At 35.7% G+C, this 17572-nt stretch overlaps 1 protein-coding gene and 1 long non-coding RNA gene across 4 annotated transcripts; one reads left to right on the forward strand and one right to left on the reverse strand.

The window, feature by feature from the left end:
* Nucleotides 1–206: 206 nt before the first annotated feature.
* LOC124451376 lies at nucleotides 207–1712 on the reverse strand. 2 transcript variants are annotated; one of them, XR_006950432.1, is made up of 4 exons: nucleotides 1551–1712; nucleotides 1230–1365; nucleotides 820–950; nucleotides 207–710 (listed from the first exon to the last, which is right to left on the reverse strand). It is a non-coding gene; the product is annotated as an uncharacterized LOC124451376 (long non-coding RNA). The 2 variants fall into 2 exon arrangements; XR_006950433.1 differs by lacking the exons at nucleotides 1230–1365; nucleotides 1551–1712 and having other exon boundaries at nucleotides 820–1223.
* A 12215-nt stretch (nucleotides 1713–13927) lies between these two features.
* On the forward strand, nucleotides 13928–16802 carry LOC124451146. Of its 2 annotated transcripts, XM_047001776.1 has the most exons (4): nucleotides 13928–14321; nucleotides 14484–15003; nucleotides 15560–15961; nucleotides 16453–16802. In XM_047001776.1, exons 2-4 carry the CDS (start codon nucleotides 14502–14504, stop codon nucleotides 16737–16739), a joined length of 1191 nt encoding a protein of 396 aa, XP_046857732.1. In that variant the 5' UTR covers nucleotides 13928–14321; nucleotides 14484–14501; the 3' UTR covers nucleotides 16740–16802. The 2 variants fall into 2 exon arrangements, with proteins under 2 accessions (XP_046857732.1, XP_046857730.1); XM_047001774.1 differs by having other exon boundaries at nucleotides 13929–15003.
* Nucleotides 16803–17572: the final 770 nt, after the last annotated feature.

The following is a 17572-nucleotide window of genomic DNA, read 5'->3' on the forward strand; positions in this document are numbered from 1 at the left end:
ATTGTTGTTTAAATTTTGGTCAATTACAAAGACAGACATGAGCTAATTGAATGATAAGATAATTTATTACTTACCTTTGGTATACAAATAAATCTTAGTTGGACTAAAAAATAACTTTGACCATGACAAATGGCATCTATGCTGTGTGTTGTAGCAATAGTTGGTAGTTGAGTAATGTATTCTTGCAGTAAATCTCATAGACCAAATTTCCACTATTTATTTTATTTTAATAGAATCCTTCTGCTGTAGTTTTTTACTAGAAATAAATATAAACTGTATGGCGGAACTGTCCTGAGAATTAAAAGCAATGATCTTTAATTTTGTGAATTGTCTTGAAAACCTATGCTCATATTTTATTTTCCTTGTAAACTCAAACAATGCTCAACATTGCTGAATTGATGATTGTATATGCTTTATCTGTAATAGTAGTTTGTTCCTACAGTTTGTTCCTAAATATGATAATTCAAAGTGGAAGTGGTATATGGAAAACACAATTTACAAGTACTTCTTGCAAACTTTACATAACATCAGCTGTGGATTCAAACATTAATTAATGTCTGTTACATGATAGCAACTACTATCATGTAATATCATTATTATATCATATTATAATTTCATATATTACTGCACAATTCTTCATATTATAATTTCATATATTACGGCACAATTCTGCAAAGCTGACTCAAGCATTCCTGTTTTGATTTCTCCATCTAAAAACACAAAAAACTGATGATGTTGAGACAAGGGATTACAAGGAAAAGGAGGTTGGTGACAATTTAATGAAAGAGAATCCAATTGCTTATGTAGCTGGATACTTACTCCAGAAATATTTTGAAAAGCACAAGTGTTCCATATGTGAGTCAGTTATGGTCACAGACCAACTTGATGATAGCAGAAATCTGCTTTGCTACTTCAAGGCATATGAGTCAGACAAGAGCTTTGGCGGTCTCCTTGCACCAAAAGTAGCATTTCATGAATATATAAACAAAATTGAAGACATATTTGTCACAGAATTCTCCACTTATACAAAAAGTGTAGGTATTATGAAAAAGATTCTTCAGCAGCTACAAAAAGCTCCAATCCCATTTGAACAGTGCTCGCATTTTTCAATTGATTATCTCCTCAAACTCTTTCTAAGAATGAGGATTTACTATGCCATCAAGTTTGCGAATCGTGATCTATCAGCCGCCAAGTTCAAAAAAAATAAAAAGTACGTAAAAGTGACTCACCTTTAGAAGGAAAATAAATGAACCCGCGTACACCTCGGATGAATCAAATGAAAGTGACCGTCAAGATTAAACGCTTTTTCAATACATTATGATGCAGGTCATCTGAACTTCTAAACTGCATCAAAGTGCCAAACCACTGTAAGTAAAAAATTCCAAGAGATTTCAAACTTAATGTAATTAACGAGGCAAAATAAGAAAAATTCTATTGACTGCAGTTTACAAAGCTGAGGAGCGGTCACAGTCACAGAACGAAATGTAAGATTTCGAGCTTTACAACACGTTTAATTACATTGTAAAAAAAAAGAAAGACATAGAATATACCTCAAATTTTGTCAAACTCTCGCTAGGAACAAATCTACGACCATATTGAAGAGATACAGGCAAATATTTGTACTTCTCTTTACAGTCCTTATATTGTTTATCAGAAATTGACTGGCTAGGAAGATGGCGGCCGAGATGCGCGAAGCAGCATGCGCGGCCCCAAAAACATCAAAGGCTCCGACAAGAGTGGAACTTCTGTATAGTATATATTCTGTGCCAGTGGCGTGCGGTGACCATTGAGTTCTATAATAACTAGAGCGGCTATCTCAAGCGCGGCCTTAGATATCTGATGCAGTGAACTCGACATTTGAATAACTGGAATGATAACCGAAGCCAAAATTTGAAGCCAAAAAAATATTTGTCGTCATCATTCGTCATTACACGTCAGGCTCTAGTCTCTCGCGTGTTCATTTTAATTTTTTTAATCATTTGTCTCTTGGCAATGGTAGAGTTCGGATCTTGATCAGAGCGTGAAAATAACGAAATTTTTGGAATGAAAAGGTTCACGGAAAGTGAATCAAAGTGATAAATCGAGAAGCAAAGTGAGGTGAACTTGGTCGATCTGCTCTTACGCTGCGGTTTTCCTTTAAAACATATCAAAGTCTTTACGGTAAATGGTTTGAACCCGGGAGTATCGTTACATGTTTGTAAATGTAGATCGTCTAGGTTGGTATAGTCCTGAGAAGGACTGGTTTTGTTGGACAAAGAGAGAAGGACAATCTTAGCGATGACTACTTAGAGTCATTTTTTTGACTCTGAAGATGACTGCCGCTAAGATTGTCGAAACGTCAGTCAACAACAACAAAACAGTCCTTCTCAGGACTATACCAACCTGGACGATCTACATTTACAAACATGCAAAGTCTTTAAGGATATTCAATTATTGATACCGAGATAACAACCATTTAGTATTTCAAGCACTATCAAAATCGATGAAAAATACAATCGCTCTGTAAAAAGTAAAAATGCGAGTTATAGACTCAATATTTTTTATGAAACTGGATATTCAAGTTTCTTTTTTCTTCGGAAAAACAGATCTTTAAATCCACTGAAATGACAAAAAAAGACAAACACTGTCTGACACCGTTTGAAAATTTACCTTCCGATGTAAGAAAAATTTATGCTTGAACATTTTCTCGTCATATTTTCTTATTGTATTGTCTTTTTAGCATACAGTGTAATTTTCAGTTGGCTTTTCCTCGTTACAAGTTGTAAGTTACAACGAACTCACTGTAGTAAAGTTTCAGCTGTAAAAAATAACCTTTTGCGAAGAGTTGGCCTCGTGTGTTGTTTGTCGTGATGTTGTTTATATGTTTATGCTTTTGCAATTTGTATTCAAATTTATATTGGCCGTGTATGTTTGGCACCATTGAGTTCTATAATAACTGGAGCGGCTATCTTTACTGGGGCGAGGTCGCCAAAAAAATGGCGGCCAACGGACGTATTTCCGCTGAAATGATCGCTTTGCAGAAAAATAATATTCTCGACCTCCCCCTGGTGTCTATAGTAAATTATAAAGAATTTTCAAAAAAACACGATATCACAGAATATGGATATCGTTAGTTCCATATTCTGTGACGATTCTTTTTGGCATTTCTTTATAATGCCAACACTTCAATCGTTCAATTGTTGGATGTCGTAGTTTCCACAAAAGGTACATATCGCTTCCCACAGGTGAGGTAGTTGTTTGTTTTGTTAGTCCGTCAACGATTGAAAAGCAATTATACATGCACTTGAAAAGCCATAAATACATATTAAAGATCGTATTTTTAAGACTGACTTGAACGCCAAATATACTGATGTTTTCCTGTTTTGTCTATAAATTTCTGCATTTTTCTGTCATTTGTTAATGCATGAAATCGTAAATTTACCTATCTATTTGCAAAATAGTTTCCTAAAGCAAAAAGACCCTGCACATTTTGCTCTGTGAAAAGTATCAAGAAGAAATGATCAGCCCAACAGTACCCATGATTTGGAGCAGAGCTTGTTATGTTGTATTTGCTGACAACATGCAGGGAAGACCAAGAAGTAAAGATGACTGGAAGATGTTATTGATCAGGCAGAGTCTTAAAAAAATGATAATGCTGTAAAGATAATTGATTTATTGTCTGCCTTATCCAGAGTTATTTAATTTGATCATGGTCAAATTCTATGGATGGAGACAATGGATTCACTAATGATGCCTTGAATGCTTTGAAGTTGAAGCTAACTTCTCTCTCGTGAACCACTGTGGAGATGAACTATGATATACTTTTTTGTATAGACTAAAGAGTTTAATCGATCAAACAAGTTTGACGCTGGTAAGAAAACGACGCATATCTGCGTTCATAGATGTGTAGCCGACATATAGCTCTTTCGTCGATAGTTATAAATACATCCTCGTAGGAGCCGATAACTGGAAAGCTAGGTTGACTCGCTGTTACGAATTGTAGGTTTTTATCGTGATTTTCATCAAAAAATTGCTTGCCGAATCCCAAATACACACATACATTTACCTCACTCTTTCCTCAGGAGGGAGTGGGAAATTGTGAAATTTTCGGAAAAGCGGTCAATTTCGGTAAATCTCAGCGGCAACGGACGAAATCCGCCATTTTTTTGGCGTCACCAGATATCTAAGGCCGCGCTTGAGATAGCCGCTCCAGTTATTATAGAACTCGATGTTTGGCACTCAGGGGAATGATCATTGAGCTCTATAAAACCTGGAGGGGCAAAGGGGCCTGGACCCCGTGGTCAAAAACATGGCGGTAATGGCGGATTTTGGTGGTCAAAACTTCCACTTTAAAAATTTTTTTCAATATTCACTCCCTCCTGATTTCTAATACTGTTTGTATGAACGAAAACAAGTGAGAAAAAAAGCAATTACGATACCGACAGCATATCATGTGAAAATAATGCTTCAGCATTGCGTGAAAAACACAGTACAGACACACATCAAAATAAAGAAGATCGACGGTAGAGAAACGCATATTTTGATGTAACATTTAAGTTATTTTATGACATTTTAGCCTTTTAAAAGTGAAAATCAAACGGCATTCTTTACTAGACCTGTCAATCTCGTCAAACTTATACATTATTTCATGCTTTTGTGTGTTTGACTGTTTGTAAACAGTTTGGTGCACCTATTTTTCTTGCTTCAAATGGATAAATCTGTGTAAAATGCTCCTAAGGAAGCGAGAAAATGTTTGCTTCAGTCCTACGACATAAGTCAACTGAAAATTTACCATGGATAAGTATCATAAGTGTATTGTCATTACCTGATAAATCTACTGAAAACTCATAAAGAAAGTATGTTGAACTAGAAGAGCTACAAAAAGAAAAAATTCAAAACACCATGACACTGTTGCTTGGTAATTTGTATTTTGTAAACAGCTTGGCAGAATCTTGGATCTATTACTGAACAGAACTACATTAATTTTCCATTGAAATTACAAACTTGGAAACTAAAGTGCATTGGTTTCTCTGACAAAAACACTGTCTATTGCTGCATGAAGGCAAAATAGTTATTTGACAGTGTAGGTGAAGAAATTTATCAAGTTCTATAGATATTATTGTGCATTACTTACAGTTTTTTGGAATTGTGTAATATATGTCATGAACAAGATATAATTTTTCAAAATGCTAACCCCTTCGAGCACTACTACTCTTCTGTTTTGCTTAAACAACTTACAGCTACCAATACTAATTATTTATATGTACAAACTAACATTTGGGAATTAAATGATAAACAACTTGTTAAATCTTTGTATTTTACATCAAGCCTTTGAATTAGTTCCTTTTATCTCTTGGTAAAAAAAATATTAATGAAAGACTTACAAATCAAGTTTCTCGAAAATAGTATTTTGTACAAAGAAACTAAATAATTGGAAAGGTCACATGTTGAAGACAGACTTTGCTTCTTTGACTAGGTTGCTTGACCATGAGCAAATTTATATTTGTTTAAAATTTGTTTAAAGAATTCTTTTTATTGATTTCTACTAATTCTTCATAAGACACAAAGAATTTCTTTGCCATCTATTTTTGCTTCTACATTCCACTTCATTGTAACCAATGCATCCGATGTGAATTTGTGGATCACCTGGAATCATACCAAGTATGGATTTGATGAGATGAGACAATAATATGTTTAATTTTTCATGCATATTAATGATATAATCATAAGCTACTGTTGAACAAAAATTTCAAGGTAGAAACAAATCTTAGCACATTGTTCAACACACTACTTTTATCTTGGTTTTGAAGTAGTAACCTGTTTACTATAACAATAAATACTTCATTTACAGAAACGCTAAGTAGTACTTTAAAATTGTTTGCATAAATCCAACTTTCCAATCCCATTATAATTGTCTACACTATACAGTCAGTCAAATTGAGCAGGCAAACAGTTTAATAGTTATTTTATTATACAACATATACCATAGTTCTCATTAATTTTGCATGGCACTGCATTCAATTTCAACACAACTCTGTTGTAAACTTTCCCTTCATCTTTTCAAAAAACATGAACAAATTATGCCCCATTTTGGGAGGTAAACTCAATTCAAATCAGGAGAGTTTAGCTTGATGCCTTGATCATGATACAAGATGGATGCAAAACTCGATAAAAATTGACAGCTTCGCCACGTCTGGCGAGCGATTAAGTGAAGAACAAACAAGACTGGACCAAAATAACTTTAAATTAAAACTTAGTAGTAGAAACACTCTTCAAGTATCGTGTTAAAACAAAATAGTAAAACTAATACTGTGCTACTTACCGGAGTCAAGAAATGTTCCTTTTCTGTCGCTATTTCAGCATCCGCAAACCACAAAGTTGGCAGTTTAATAAATAAAGTTTTAAAAGTGTTTATGTTAGGAAAATAAATAGTTTTGATATTTTCTATACTCGCAATCGTGGTGGTCAAATCAGGGTGGGCGACAAAATTTTATTTCATGAGCCCGCGTCTCCGCTGACTTTGACCACCAAAATCCGCCATGTTTTTGACCACGCGGCCGCGCGCTAATAATTCATACTAATTTTGTTGACGTTTCCCCTCCAGTTATTATAGAACTCAATGGGAATGATACTGACGTACAAACCGCGTGAATATTCGACTTTGAAGGACTGGAACTGACGCACAAACCGCGCAAGAGACTAGGACTTTTGGCTTCAACTTTTATCTATAAAATGTATTGTTGCTATCATTCCATATATATATATATATGGAGTTCACTGATCTGATGACGCCAAAAATGGCGGATTTCGTCCGTTGCCGCTGAGATTTACCGAAATTGACCGCTTTTCCGAAAATTTCATAATTTCCACTCCTCCTGAGGAAAGATGGGAAAATGTATGTATTTGGGATTCAGCAAGCAATTTTGATGAAAATCAAGGTAAAACCTTAAATTCATAACAGCGAGTCAATTGTGGTTGTTGTTATCTGTTCTACCAGGATGCATTTATAACTATCGACGAAAGAGCTATATGTTGGCTACATGAATGTAGATGCGTCGTTTTTTACCAGCGTCAAACTTATTTGATCGATTAAACTCTTTAGTCTATAAAAGTATATCTTATAGCTCATCTCACGGTTCACGAGAGAGAAGCTTATTTGTTATCATTGCTATTTTTCTTCTTTTCATGCAATGGCAATGGCTTTTCGCCACAATTGTAGGATTTTACATTTTCTTTAAAAATTACATATTAAACTTGGATATTTCAAAAGACTCAAGTCTGCATAGGTTTGGTAAATGAAAACAAACAATATTGTATAGAAATTACTTTAAGTAACCTTTTGTGATGTCTGAAGTGCAACTGCATCAAATACTTGTAGTGTAGCACATTTTGATTTTGTTGTATTGATATATGAATTGGGCAAATGCAAATACATCAAAACACTTATGCTTCCAATGTTGTTTATAATTCATTTGTAGTTTTAATACTTCTTTCTTTTTTTTCACTTTGTTTTGTTTTCCTATATTTGCAATAAAAGTGCACTATAATTTGAATGATTAACACAGTTTTCACTCAATAATAAATTATAAGCAGTTGGTAGTGCATTTTGTTCTCTGAGTATCCAATCTTGTGTTTTGTTCATACAAGAATGAGAAGTGCAAGTAGATATGTCATAGCAAGGCAATAAAACCAAATGAATTACATACCTATAGTGTACTTTATGCTAGAAGCTTAAAAGCTTTTAGAAATTAGAAAGTTATTGGATTATATTACCTCTATATCATCAATCTCATGACAAGAATAAGAAGCAAAATTTAGAAAAAGCTTTGAAAAGTGAAAAACTTTTCTTTAAAAAAGCAGCAATAATGCATATGATAAATCTCCATTCTGTACTCTAATAGGTAAATAAGCTCACACTGTTTCTTAAAAAAATATAAGAAATATATAAGACATATACAGTACAAAAACTTTAAAGGTTTCATCACTGAATCTTTAATGCTTCAGTATAGTGCATTAGATATTAGTAACATTTAAACAACACTCAACTAAAGTATTTTGATAAAGATATGACATGATTTAAACATTAAGTTATATAAAACCCAATGGCTTATACAGTTTGAAGCTTCACATCTGCATCGAGTCATCATCAATCTCAGTACAAATGTTTACATAGACACAAACTTTATGGCCTTCCATTTTACATGTTTGTGAATTGACATTTAATTAAGCAGCAAAACACACACAACCTTCTTGCCATCTTTCTTTGGATCATGAACTTTAACTTCAAAGCATTCAAGGCATCCTTAGTGAATCCATTATCTCCATCCATAGAATTTGACCATGATCAAATTAAATAACTCTGGATAGGCAGACAATAAATCAATTATCTTTACAGCATTATCATTTTTAAGACTCTGCCTGGTCAATAACATCTTCCAGTCATCTTTACTCCTGATCTTCCCGCATGTTGTAAGCAAATAGAACATAACAAGCTCTGCTCCAAATCATGGGTACCGTTGGGGATCATTTCTTTTGATACTTACTACAGAGCAAAATGTGTGCAGGGTCTTTTTGCTTTAGGAAACTATTTTAGCAATAAATGGGTAAATTTACGATTTCATGCATTAACAAATGACAGAAAAGTATGCAGAATTTTATAAACAAAACAGGAAAACATCAGTATATTTGGCGTTAAAGTCAGTCTTAAAAACGATCTTTAATATGTATTTTATGGCTTTTCAAGTGCATGTATAATTGCTTTTCAATCGTTGACGGACTAACAAAACAAACAACTACCTCACCTGTGAGAAGCGATATGTTCCTTTTGTGGAAACTACGATCCAACAATTGAACGATTGAAGTGTTGGCATTATAAAGAGATGCCAAAAAGAATCGTCACAGAATATGGAACTAACGATATCCTTATTCTGTGATATCGTGTTGTTTTTGAAAAATTCTTTATAATTTACTATAGACACCAGGGGAGGTCGAGAATATTATTTTCTGCAAAGCGATCATTTCAAGGAAATACGTCCTTGGCCGCCATTTTTGGCGTCCCGCCCCAGTAAAGTTAGCCGCTCCAGGTATATAGAACTCAATGGCGGTGACCGAATTTAATAGGCAAGCGCTTGGGGTGAGGTTCGCGGCTTGCCGCGAGTGACCTGTCTAGGGGGTCTGGAAAAATTTTTGGATTTTGAAGGCTACTGGAGCGCATTTCTCGCGATTTCTGGGAGTACTTTGTCGAAAAAAATGTATCTGTCATGACTGAAACAGTATTGACAAAATCTAAAAAATTCAAAAACTTTTATAGAGTATATATCACAATTACGGTTTAAAAGTATTACATGTGGTATTGTGATATAAAGTCGTTTTAAGTAAATGGCTACGCGTGCATTTCTATTGTAGTGAAGAAGTAACAGAACGAAATAGTCCAAAATCCTACAACAGATTTACTTAAATGTAAATTCCATCCGTCTTTCCTTTGCGCAAAACTCCTTTATAACGTCCTCATAGAATCGTGGCTTCCCCTGCAAACTTACCAAGAAAGTCGCTCTTGCCCTTGTGTACTGCAAAGATACGTTTTGATACGCTTGAGAGCCGAAAATGATCTTTCTGCAGAGGAGGACGTACTTGGCATAGTAAGAATGAGCTGACACAATCGGTACACCTCTGGAAAACAGGCTTTCAAGTCAAGTTCGATTATTTTTGATATCATATCAAAAACAGGTTTCGATTTGAGCTCGGCAGATGCGTATACAACGATTAGTTCACTTTTTAGTACTTGAAGATTAAAGAATGTTCCATATGAATCTTGCAACGATTGCAGCTCTCGTTCGGGAAAATTCCGGCTGTACAATTCGTGCTTTGAATGATCCAACAAAGAAACGAATGCTCTGCTGTTAAGACTTTCGAATCTAGAGTCAATCTGCATGACAATGGTATTGACTACACAGAAAAACATTTGACGGAAGGACGCCTTTACATCCTCTTCACTTTGCCCGCGTTTCAGTGCTACTTTGACGATACTTGACGTTAAATTCCAATAATCTACGAATTTTGTTCGTTGTTCTTGAATCTTATCTTCAAAAAGGTCTCAATCCAAATGAGCGGGATAACAGCGATTCCACAATGCATTCAGTCATGTTGTACAGGTGTCGTGAAAATACCGAATGTAGAAGTAGAACATAAAAGGATGAAAATTCCTATGCTATATATTTTATAGGAACATCAATCTTATTTATACCTTACATCAGTTACATGATATCTTGTAGTGACGTACATAACCAGGCGCGGATCCAGCTCCTTAGCTGACCGATGCATTGCGAGCGCCGAAGGCGCGAGCCACCTGGGGTCTGGGGCATGCTCCAGAAAATCCTGAATTTTCACTATCCAGAAGCATTTTTCAGCGATTGTATTATATTACATATGAATACAAGTATAAGTGCTGTATAAGTAATATGACATCGTGTATATTTTATGATGATTGTTCGTCGTTCTGAAATGAGTACACTATTTACATTTAAAACATGTGCTAGATTATAGAATACCCGTCCACTCACTATCTACTTTTATAATATGCCTTGTTGAAGGCTTAAGCCTGTATGGGTGCCTTTAAAATGGACGGGTATTCTATAATCGCTCCAAAACATGCAAGCATAAATTTACTTACTTTAAAGCTCTTAGTTCTCCACTTTGCCAATGAATTGTCAAGTGCTTAGGTATTAACATTTCACTTGACATATCTCTCCATTTTACCCTTTGAAAAGGGATTCCAAGGAGAGATTTTGAAATAAAAGTAGCAGCTCGTTTCATAGGTTCGACGCACTCCATTAATATCAAATGACTTCTCTTCACGAAGCAGAGTACACAGATCGTGTTTGATATTCTCGACAGCCATGACTTCGATCGATGATTGCGAGTTATATCAAGTGATCAATAACAATGCATTCAACTTTGAAGTTCAAAGTTGAATGCATCGGTGCCATGTGCCCACAATCACAAAATTATGAAAATGCATCGCTCAGCGGCAAAATCTACCGTGACGTGAGGCCCTAAAACAATGGTTTTGCTGATGTCACAGTAGATTTCACGCGGAAAAGGACTCGGGACCGATGCATCGACCGATGCATCGCAAATCTACTGTGACGTAGCGATGCCTCTTCCATCTACCGTGACGTGCTGGCAGAATACTATTAAATTACTTACTAATTATGTATTCACGACAAAATTTCGCTAAATTTTATCGACTTTTCTTTCGCTATTTGTGTCATGGAATACGACAAAATTATCGGAGAACACAAATGTTATTTCTAGAACAAATTTTAGCTTAAAACTGCTAAATCTATAAGTTAACTAAACAATATATCACTGTCAAATGTGCGTTTTAAATAATTCGAAAATAATATTTGCTATTTATTTCATTAAAATGCAAACTCGCAGATTTTAATATCTAAATATTTTGACCGATGCATTCGCATCGGTTGCATCGGTCTAGATCCGCCCCTGTACATAACGTGCATACATTACTCATCTAGATTCATGTATAAGCAATAGAGGAAATAGCCAATCCTACACTTACTCAAACGCGCTACTTAAACTTACGCACTTAACTTTATAATTACGTAAAACTACTCAAATTTCAAGTACATTATCCGCTGTGTAATAACTGCACCTTCTTTAACCAAATATATAAAAAGCCTGTAAATAAATTCTAACACATAGAACACTCACGACTGTTGTAAATAACTTCTTCGCTAGTGAATAAAATAATCACAAAATTTAGTAGCGTTCTAGTACATTGAACTCACGTTCGGAGCTCATACGAAAGACTTATATATAACGCCAAAATCTACCGGATACAAATATCAAAACTACTAGGCAAAAGGAAGCTCTTGTCAATATCATAATCTTGTATTACACGCTACAGATAATATCTTCTACATACAGAAAATTGCAAGACAATAGGCGCGAAATGTATTGTAGCAGTCGTGATTATAACAATTAAGAACAGCCAGTTTCGTGCACAAAATTGGCACGGTGTGTTACAAACTGAGGCCATGGCGTTGTTTAATGTTTATATTTTGGTATAATGACGTCATGGCAACGTGTTCTCCCGTTCTTCAAAATGTGTCTGGCACTAACTCGTACGTTTCAGAATATCGGAGATTCGTGTTTATTATTTAGTATCTTGTACCTTTTATTTTTAGTCAATTAATACGAATTTAACGACACAAGACTGACAAGAGCATAGTGTTTTGGTCATAATGCTAGTCATACTTTACCACAACACACGTTTGCGTGCATTTCGATATCCCAGACTGGAAAGTATGTCGTTTTTCGACGAGATCTCCGGTGCGCACTATGAAATAACTGGTCTGCTGGTGTGCAAAATAAATTTTATGGTGCACTGGTGCGCATATGACGATCAAACCATAATAATATTAAATTAATATACGAAGTATCGCTAATCTCGGTGTACACAGGCTCTTTTCAGTGTTTTGTTGTGTCAAACATGTTGTACGTGGCAAAATCTTTGGAAGGAAAAATAGTAATTTAAGGAATATTGATGATACAGTGTGTGATATTGCAAGAGACTGAATCTTGCTTTCTAAGCCTTTGTTGCTATTAAAATATCGGATGTTACTGTTTACAAAAATGTCATTTCTCAACGCATAACTTCCATTTGAATTGGATGTGAACATCTCAAATTTCGCCCACGTTTACACAGAACTGTCAATTAAATTATTAAGGACCAACCAGTGACAGAATTTGAAAAGGAGCAGCTAATTTCCTTAAATGTATTGAGGATCCTGCACTAGATTTGTGGTTTACTCTGAAATTTTCTTCGGGAAAGGCATTGAAAGCAAGGATCAACGAAGAATTTGTGTACACTAGCATGTACACAAATGAAGATATAATAAAGTCAATTCGCCAAGAAATGTGAATTGCCCTTGACGTAGCTCTTTCCACAAGTGGTTGTGAGGCTATAGTAGAAGGATTTTATAGTCTTATCGGTACTCACAAGAAAACTGGAGGCCAATCTAATGAGGTTTTGGTTCATAGATCTATATGCCTCATTGAATTACCCTGCCACGCCCACAAATATGGCTGAATTTTGCCATGCCCAAATATGCCTGGTGTGCAATAATATTGTTAAAAAAAAATCTTCGGTGCGCAGAAGACATACTTTCCAGCCTGGTCGATATCTCTGCAGACTGCGGCCCCTGCTTGTTTACGCACATTGTGCGCAGAAAATAATAAAATAACCAGTAAAGCACCTTAGAAATCAGAACATTACCTTTCGCTCTCAGTCATCTTTTAATAAACGATAATATAAACGGCGTGAATAATTCGGATGTCCAATGTGTTGAATATACGAATATTATTCGTGCGCTGATATGTGTTTAAAATTGCGAGCGTACAAGACTGTTGACCAATCGCTATCAAGCGGCGCTTCTAAGGGCTGTTGACCAATCGCTATCAAGCGGCGCTTCTCGATATTCCTCGAATAAGAAGCCTCCAAATCTAGATTAACGCATGCTCAAATGTTCAAATTGAGCTCCGAAGGCAAGCGCGCTTGCCTTGGTTAATAAATAATTAATTTCATCCACTTAATTTAATACACTTGACTCATCTTACAAGTGTAGCAAAGTGAAACCGAAAACCACGACAGTAAATCGCGTATAAATTGCAAGCATTTCAACTGTAAAGACAATTTAGCCAAAACATTACATTGACATTGTTTAGAACAGAAAAATTTAAACTGATTTTGCTCAGAGATTGATCCAGTAAATTTTTGTTCGGTAAAAGCGTAGGCAAGCGGCGCTTGCCTACGCTTGCATGACCGCACGCCACTGCGATGTACTTGTCTTAACAAGCTGATTTGCAATGCATGCATATTTAACATGCAATTCATGAATTAGAAATTTGAGCAAGTAAGCTTCTGCCACTTAAAAAATTAAGGCGTTCGTACGCCTATGAATAGAAAGGTGCCAAACGAGATTTTCAGCGTCCAGACAAAGTCAAGACACTGTTTTTAACGCTAAATTGGATTATTTTCAAATCACGTATTGTTGTGTTTAATTGCCACACGTCATGCATATACGGGTGTTGAATTTCGACATTTCGACAAACACATTCATATTTCACACTTGATTTTAGATTACCGTTGAAGCTGGTCAATCTTTCAGGGATTTTAAAGGCAACGTCATTGAGGATAATTGAACGATTAGATTGGTGAAAAGGTCGAACAAATATTTCGTGATATGTAAATGTATAAAGTTGATGTAAATAATTAAGTCACAAAGAAACAGTTAAGCAATCATGCGGCGGCCAAAACCAAGGTATAATTTGATATAGTAACCTCTGATGCAAAAGCAAATGTATCGTATTTTTAATGAATAGACGCTACGAAATAAAGAACATTCGTTCAAATGTCTAAATTACGAATCCTTTTACTCATCATCGTTTTCCTGTTGCTGTTTTGCATATTTCTGCTCCGACAGTTCTCGTCTGAGCATCAGATGGCTGAAAGACATGTTTCATCTACCGAATCGCAATTTAAAGAAAGTGCAATAGAAATGAGAAAAATGGGCAACAGAATCGACGTGGTAAGAGATCTTATTTTAGACTTGATGAGACAAAAATTGGAAGTACCACCGAAATGGATCGAACGATATTCAACGCCACTATGGTCTGAATTCAAACCTTGGCGAGGAGTCTTTGTCTTCTTCGTGTCGTACCGTACGCAGTATCTTCGAAAGTGCCTCGCATCCATTGCAGTAGCTTCTAAAGACATCGATAAATCTTCAGTCTGTGTTTTTGCCTTAGACCGTACCCCGAAGACGACAGAGCAAGATGTAAAGGAAATATTGGAAGCCATAGACGACGTCTCTGTATGTCAAACTTACGTATGGGTAGTTAAGAAAAAGGCGCAAAAAGGCAAACTAAATGAAAATTATGTTTTAAGATTAAAATTACACTGGTGGTTCGTACTAGAGACGGTCTACAATGCGACTTACGATGGTGCGTAATTTTTACAAAATTTATCTAGATTATACACCTTTGCATGCAGCTCAAAAATTTAGAAATTTTTTCAGAAAAAAGAACATACCTTCATTTCTATACAAGATGTTATTATCTTATTATCTTTTTTGGATTAGATATTTGGGGCTTCTTTGTAAATGTTGCTTTTTGTCTCATTCTGATATTTTTATACAATGATTGGGAGATAGTCAGTGACTCTAGCAACCCCATTCGCCAAGATTAGGACGGATACGCACCCCTGTAAATCCATTCATTCCCTGTAAAATTTAATGCTCTTTGGTATTTGTTTAAACACGCATGGCAACGACTAATATGTTTTCTAAATCATTCAAATTTATTGAGCTGCATTTGTCTTTCGTGTCAGAAAGTGTATGTACTTTAATCCTTTGCAAATAGATTCACCAATGTAATAACGAGAATTAAATTCCTCACTGAAAATTACGTAAATTACAGTTGCATTCGGACAATCATCAACATTTTGAACTAAAAAACTCAATCACTAACCTATATCATCTCCTTTCTCTTTAATGTACAGAGACAATCTTCAATGGCCTGTTGCATGGTTACGAACGTGATATTTTGTTCCTCGAGGAAGATGCAGTCCTATCACCGGACTTCGTCAAGGTCATGTGGTACTCGAGCGAGATAAAACGTCGTAACAAAGGTATCTTACAGTTTGCACTCGGAGGTTGGGGTGGAGAGAACATGATCAACGCGCATCCGGACACGTTTGTTGTGCGAACATCGCGAGCTTTGCGCGGGATCGCGTATGGCTTGAACCAGTCTACGTGGTTATATTTCAAATCCCTAGAAATGGATTTTTTTGCCGACAAACAAGATGATTGGTGTGAGTCTATGGGACTGGTACTAGGGAAACATAACGACAACACTGGCTTCAGGATCGTCGTGCCGACTTTAAGTCGCCTGTGGCATGTAGGTCAGTGTCTACCATATTTGCTGTGTAGAAACCAATCTACCAGATGCTTCGCTTCGCCGAAATTCCATAGTTAAAAGTGAGGAAAGCCTTCTTTGGCAAAACTGAAAATATATAAGAGTGAAATCTGCTTCTGAGAGGCAAAAATGTTTTTGAGCCAATCGAAGCACGCTATTTCAAAAGTGACGTCTGTCATATAATCAAACCACTTTTTTCATATGTTTGAAAACATCACTAGTAATATCTGTGGCGCAGCCAGTTCGATAATTGAGAGGGGGGATACACATGTTCTGCCGAATTAAGTTCCTTTGAAATCAATTGTTTTCTGCAAACTATGACATGCATGTATGAATATTACCTACCCCAATTATCGATCAATTATTTGTGCTAGTGAGCAAAATTTAGTCATCTTGCAACCTGTCCCACAATAAGAGTTTCAATTATCAGCAAAAAGAATGACATCCTTTATATTTTATTATGAAATATACCTTAAGGCAAAAGTGGGCTGGGACCCAGTGGAGATTTCCTCAAGAACCGAGGCGTGACACCACAACCAAATTGGGAGCTTGCCAGTCGGTTGATCAACTTACAAAATGCTAAAGTGAATTTAGGTTTGAGAGACCTTTTGGGTTTTCTCTGCAAGAAAAGAATCGAATTTGGGATTCTCAAAGATACGATATGTCCGAACAGTATGGCACGTTGGAAAGGAGAAGATCGGACTAAAATAATGTGTTTCAAACATCCTTATGTACAAGACCCTTGTGACGCAATCTTGTCGTGACGAATAAGAATGTTTGTTTCGTAAATGAAGATAAACAAACGAATATTTTTCCTTTACTCTCATGAGCATATTTCATATCGACATGCATAGGAAAACTTACCTAACAGCTGTTTGACGATGAAGTGGGCCAGTCTTCATAGATAGCTCAAAATACCTGTAAAAATCGTTTTTAAAAGGCTTGAGAGATGGAAATTCCTAATGGGGTTGGGGAAAGGTTAAATCTCCTAAGAATTTGTCTCTTGCATGGGAGGGACTTTCTGGGACATCAGTTGACGTTCGCATTTGTTATTTATATAAACCTCATTTGTCATATATGATTTATTACTGACAGATAAAGACTTTGAATTCTTTGATGTATCCAACAAAGGCATGGACACAACACGATAACATTTTGTTCGTTGCACCTTAAAGAAAAGCAAACGGGTAAATTTGGGAGGAAAGGGCTCAGACACGCAATTTTAGATACACAGACATGCAATCAAACAGAAAAGAACTGCTCGCCGCCCATCAGCATGAGAATAGTTTAATAGGGAAGGGTTGGTTTGAAATGCCAAAACATTACAAAAAGTTGAACTCCAAAAATATGAAAGTTGAACAATTAGATTGTTTTAGAAGAATCATACATACTAGTATTTATAAAAAAGAGGGCTTTAATAATAAGTTTTCTTTAATTTGTTGTTTTATACATTGTTGTGGTTGACATTGATTGTGATAAAAGTGAGCAACTCTTGCTCAATGCATGTTTCGTTATTTTAAATGAATTTTTGTTGATTTTACCTTTCAATATCTAAAAGTCGTAATTAGTGGTAACTTTAGTCTCCTCTAAAATCGGT

This window comes from Xenia sp. Carnegie-2017, unplaced genomic scaffold, assembly GCF_021976095.1.
Source record: "Xenia sp. Carnegie-2017 unplaced genomic scaffold, XeniaSp_v1 HiC_scaffold_24, whole genome shotgun sequence".
NCBI classification, from domain to species: Eukaryota; Metazoa; Cnidaria; class Anthozoa; order Malacalcyonacea; family Xeniidae; genus Xenia; species Xenia sp. Carnegie-2017.

Coding starts and splice junctions, on each gene's coding strand:
- LOC124451146 (XM_047001774.1), top strand. CDS start 14,412: ATGTCTAAATTACGAATCCTTTTACTCATCATCGTTTTCCTGTTGCTG. Junction 15,004..15,559: donor CTACAATGCGACTTACGATG/GTGCGTAATTTT, acceptor TTTAATGTACAG/AGACAATCTTCAATGGCCTG. Junction 15,962..16,452: donor AAGTCGCCTGTGGCATGTAG/GTCAGTGTCTAC, acceptor ATATACCTTAAG/GCAAAAGTGGGCTGGGACCC.